The sequence below is a fragment of the Gossypium raimondii genome, chromosome 9 (assembly GCF_025698545.1).
Source record: "Gossypium raimondii isolate GPD5lz chromosome 9, ASM2569854v1, whole genome shotgun sequence".
Lineage (NCBI taxonomy): Eukaryota > Viridiplantae > Streptophyta > Magnoliopsida > Malvales > Malvaceae > Gossypium > Gossypium raimondii.
This window is the reverse complement of record NC_068573.1, coordinates 46,416,848-46,422,654: the sequence shown is the minus strand read 5'-3', so window position 1 is coordinate 46,422,654 and position 5,807 is coordinate 46,416,848. Positions and strand designations below refer to the sequence as shown.

Sequence of the window (5,807 nt, the reverse complement as noted above, 5' to 3'; positions counted from 1 at the left end):
TGAACAAATTATATATTCTTGTAAGTTAGACTAAAGAACAAATTGATCATTTATGTTAAAATTTTGATCTATTTGTTTTGTTAAAAATTCACGTGGCTCACAGAATAACTAGACAATGACGCGTAGTATGTCACGTGTACCTCATGCGGACATACATGAACTAGTTTTTAATAGTAGAAAATGATGGAATTTTTAACAGAAAGATCCAAGAATTAATTTGGCCCCTTTTTTTAATAGAAAAGACAAAATGTGATTCAACTCTTAATATAAGAACTTCTATTCGATTGACTAACTAAATAAAATGATTGAAATACATGTCACACATAATCATAACATTATATCCTTGATATGTTGAACGTTGTAGCATTCCAAACTAAAGCATTAAACCAATTCACGAAATAGCATAAACCGGAGTCTCATTGATCAGCTGTATATATATACAATATGTATTGTCGGTGGCATTTGCCAAAACATTTCCTCTGCTAAATTTCCCAATGTTCCATGCTTCCCAAATGAGCCCAATAAACCCTAATTTTCTCCTTCCTCACAACATCAAATACAATAAATCATATATATACACATACGTATATGTATATGTGTTCAAAAGAACATGATGAGTGCAAGAAGAAAGATGAAAAATGGAAAGGGAAAGGGTATATTTGATGAGGAAGCGGTATGCATGACTTTGCCTTTGGTCCCATCCTCGTAAGGTGGAGGCGTATATCCATTATATGATCTATTCGGGCTGTGAGAATTAGGGCAGAAAAGGATGAGATAATCAAAGGCCTTGCAAGTGAAAGTGCTGGTGCCATCATCATAGGCATAACTGTAAGCCCTAGGGCAAGCCTTTTTGAATATGGTTGAATAAAATGAAGGCCTGCATGTTGTTGGGTTACCAAATTCACCACTGCAGCAATATTGGTCTAGCCCAAATGCTTCGCATGCACTTTTGCATGCCACCACTCTCCCCGCCCCACCCCCACCGGCTCCCCCCACCACTTGAAGCTCTTTAGGACAACCTGTTTCAAAAAAAAAAAAAAAGAGTATAAATACGGTAAATTTTTTGGGTATTTTTCAAAACAATGATTTACTTTATGGTTAAAAAAAATATTTTTATTATTATTACAATATTAAGTGAGAGGAAGGAGATGACAAGGTTTGAATCTGTATTGTCAAATAGTAATTCTTTTTAAATTATGTTTATATAAACTATTATTACAAACAATTAATAAAGGCATAATGATAATTATTTAACCCTTAACATTTATTATTTTGTCGTTTTAGTTGGTTTTCAATATTTAATTAAATAGTTTTTTTAGAAAAACTATTTGTACTATTAAAATGTTAATGAAAATAACCTATGATAATCCATATACATTTAATGAAAATTTAAAAAATCACGTTCGCAGTGAAATATTCGTAGACTGTTACATTAATGTAGACAAAATTTTAACCAAAATGGAGGGCAAAGTAAATCAAAATAAAAAGAATCAGTATCAAATCACAAAAAGGAAAAAGAAAAGTTGTGCGAATAATAAAAGTTTGTTTCTTATAGTGCTTACGCAGATTAAGATCAGAAGAACAGCCAGTGGCATTGCATGAGCCATGAACGCCACGAGGTGCAGCAAAAATAGGCAAATTATAGCCATCCACAAGGCTAACATCGTAAAAATCTTGTTCATTTCCCGACCCCAGTGTTATCTCAAAAAGAGACGCCGGCGGTGTAGCACCATTGCCGTCACACTGGAGCCTTCCCCCACAATCACCGGTCTGACATAACCCTACACCATTGGCATCAAACTTGCAACCTGTCCTACCCCAAATCCGACCAGACCACCCCGCAGGAACCGACGGGATTCGAACACTTTGGCCGGCATCCAACCGAAACCCCGTCGTTTGAAGCGGCGGAGACCCTGAACCGGCCAGTGTTCCAGGCCATATGGTGTAAGGACAGTTGTTTGATATTGTGAAAGTGCAACAATGGGACATGGAAACGAACAGTGCGAGGATAATAAGGAAGACATGATGACTAAGAAACATGGGTTAAACACTGTTTTGATTTAAAAGAGAAAAAAAGAGCAAAAAAATAGAAGTTTGGGTCTTTTTCTTTTTGGAGGTTTTTAAGGTTTCGGCCATGATTAAATAAATGTTGAGGTTTTGGAGAGAATCTAGTAAAAGGGGAAATGAGGGATATCCAAGAAAAAAGGTTAAGGCTAAAGGGCTAAGACTACGTTGCTTTGCTGAGGCTGTAAAATTAGTCGCAATACTGCCGTTTTGGGTTTAGTATTTTCTGTTTTTGTTCGCATTGCCATTGGCGATGACCTCTTTTACAAGCAATTCCTTGCTTTATTGATTGTGTACGACATACCAATAACGGGATTGGAGCCCCATTGGTGGATTAAATCGATTACATTATTTTAAAAAGAAAAGATACGTATGTTGATATAAACCAAATGTTTTAAATTAAAAAATTAATTGAATTAAATTTCAGTAGTCCAAATATATCCGAGAAAGTTTAATTCAAAAAATAAAAATACGAGCTCAACTGAATTAAGAGATATGATTTTGTCGATTTTAATCTCTTTCTAATACTTATCAACTTATTTTGTGTTGATTTATTTTTAGATCATGTAATATATTTTTCTATATTTTATTTCTTAATACACATGTTTTATTTTTTTACTTATAATTATTTGTGCTTTTTATATTTTTAAAATATTTTATTCAAAAATAATTTTTAAATATATTTTATAAATTTTAAAATTAGAATTAAATTGACAAATTTTGAAAATGATTATGACTAGATTTATTAATCTTTTAAAAGTAAAATTAAATGATAAATTTTATAAATATTGAGAGCTAAATCTATTGAATTTTTACATTTAGATCAAATTAATAAATGTATAAACATTGAAAAACTAAATTTATTATCCAACTTTTCCTTTTAAGTATTTCATAATTGGTAACCAAGTAATTTACCCAAAATTTAGTATTTAAAATTAAATATTAATTTTTTTAATATTAAATTTAATAAAGTACTAAATTTATATTAAAAATTTATTTGATATATTAATAAATATTAAAAAAATCAATAGAAGGGGTGTAATAGCCCGATTTTAGGCTTAGTCGGAACAGTGGTTTCGGGACCACAAATCTGACGAAAAAAAAATGTAATGGCTTGAATTTTCAGAGGTGTCGGAACGGTGATTCGAGATCACTAAATTCGACAAATGGGTAGAAAATATTATTAATTTAGTAAGTATAAGTTAAATATGAAGTTAGGAAAATTTTTGAAATAGTGAATAGTGCACTAGAAATAAATATTAAAATAATTAGAATCGAAATGAGGAATCAAGACCTCGGGGATTTTAAACTGAGCCATAAATATTTTTATAAATATTTATGGAGTGTTAAAAGTTAGTATTAAAGTTTCGTTAAGAAATTTTAAAGTTCCGATAATTAATTGAACAAAAGGACTAAATTGTAACAAATGCAAAATTTTGGGAAATGATTAAATAGCTTAAATGATAAAAGGAAGAGGGCTTAAAAGACAAATAGACCCAAGGTCTATTTGGGCTGGACGACAGAGGCATGAAATCAGCAAGAAAGTAAGGAGAATTAAGGGCAAAATTGGAAAATTGCAAAATTTGCTTAATAAAGTTAGGACCCAAGTGGAATTATCTAGATTTCTCTTCATTTTCTGAATTCTCATCAGCTAAAACACCATGGAAGGGCTTCTTCAAGCTGGTTCTTCATATTTTTATTACAAGTAAGTTCAATTCTTGACTATTTCTTGAAATTTTGTATTTTTATGACTTTTACAACTAGGCCCACTTGTTAAATTAATTAGTTTTGATTTTATGAAAGAAGTTGAAAGTTGATATGAATATGTGCTGGAAGTATATGATGATTTAGCATGAAATTAGAGCTTTAAATTGTTCATATGCTGATTTTATTGAAAGAATTGAATAGAAAGTGAATGTTTGGGACCTAATAGTAAAAGAGTTTGAAGATAGAGTTATATGTGGAAATTCTGAATTTCAATAGTTGTGTAACAACTTATAATGTCTAGTAAAGTACTAATTGAGAAAATTAGATTAATTGAGGGGTTAATTGAGAAGGACCGAATTGTATAAACTGTGAAATTTGGGGCAAAATGGAAATCAACATTTTGCACTAAAGCAGTTTTGGACAGCAGCAGTAGTGTAACTTTGAAAATCACCAAAATTGTAGAGATTGAATTAGAGGATGAATAAAATATGAAACTAAAGCTTATTGAGTCTAGTTTCTTATAAAAGAAATGATGTAAGCAATGGAATTGTAAATCATGAGATATAATAGATTTTGTGAGACAAGGTCAGAATGAATTCGGTTCCCCTGTTCTGACTTTGGAAAATCATTAAAATTGTAAAAAATGATTATGAGTTATAGTTTATATGGTTAGAATCCTTAACGAGTCTATTTTAGAAGAAACAAGCTAAAACATCATCCGAATTCTGTACAATGAGATAATTAATTTTTAGTGAAGAGTGGTCGGAACTGTCAGACAGCGAACCAGGGGAAACTTTAAAGAATAAACTGTACTATTTGGCTGAACCAAAATTATGAAAATTTTATGGTATGAAGATATGTGAGTCTAGTTTCAGGAAAATTATCGGATCTTAATTTGGAGCTCTGTAGCTCCGGATAAAAATAATTTAGTGACTCTGACTCGGATAAACAGCTTTGAATATACATGTTAGTGAATATTGAAATTATGGTTAATGTTGTTTAAGTGTGTTATACACATTAAGGATGTGGAATGGAGAGGAGGAGGAGGAAAATTGGGAAATATATGAATGATTCGTGTATAAATGGTCATATGTTTGATTATAACTCATAAACGATGAAATATGAATGATGCTTATTTTTGTGCATTATTGGTCATGGTTTAAGCTCATGTGTGAAAATAAAGTTTCATAGTATGTGTGTATGGTATATTCAGATATGATTTGGCATGAAATAATACCATGAATGGTTTATGAATTAACACATGTTGGTAAGCCCGATATATGAATAAATGATCAAATTGAGCGGAACGCGGATTTGAGTACTTCGATCAAGTGACAAAGTGATAAGTGGTAGCTTTAGCTACACTTATCTGATCAAGTGACAAGTGGAAAGTGATAAGTAATGGCTTCGGCTATACTTATCTGATCAAGTGACAAAGTGATAAGTGATAGCTTCGGCTATACTTATCTGATCAAGTGACAAAGTGATAAGTGGTAGCTTTAGCTACACTTATCTGATCAAGTGACAAGTGAAAAGTGATAGCTTCGGCTATACTTATCTGATCAAGAGACAAAGTGATAAGTAATAGCTTTAGCTACACTTATCTGATCAAAAGACAAAGTGATAAGTGGCTACACTTATCTGATCAAGAAACAAAGTGATAAGTGGCTACACTTATCTGATCAAGAAACAAAGTGATAAGTGGCTACACTTATCTGATCAAGAAACAAAGTGATAGGTGGCTACACTTATCCGATCGGGACAAGTGATAAGTGATCATACGTAAGACCATAGTTATACTATGGCAAAGTGAAAGGAAGTACTCAATTTTCCGTGACTGCTCCCTAATTTGATTAAGGATGGTAAGTGACAAATGGGCCCGAAAGAATTAAAGTAAATGGATAAGTGGTAGTGTATTTATATCGGACGATGTTGTTATTCAAACTAAAGTGATATTTTCATTGCTAAATTGAGAATTTCATAAATGTGTTATTGAATGGTATAATCAATAAACATTGAGTTAAATGGTAAATACG

At 31.6% G+C, this 5,807-nt stretch overlaps 1 protein-coding gene across 1 annotated transcript; it reads right to left on the bottom strand.

The window, feature by feature from the left end:
• Window positions 1-399: 399 nt before the first annotated feature.
• Window positions 400-2,093, bottom strand: LOC105800378 (pathogenesis-related thaumatin-like protein 3.5). The gene is made up of 2 exons (XM_012631476.2): window positions 1,563-2,093; window positions 400-1,019 (listed from the first exon to the last, which is right to left on the bottom strand). The coding sequence occupies exons 1-2, from the start codon at window positions 2,038-2,040 to the stop codon at window positions 601-603; spliced, it is 897 nt and encodes a 298-aa protein (XP_012486930.1). The 5' UTR covers window positions 2,041-2,093; the 3' UTR covers window positions 400-600.
• Window positions 2,094-5,807: the final 3,714 nt, after the last annotated feature.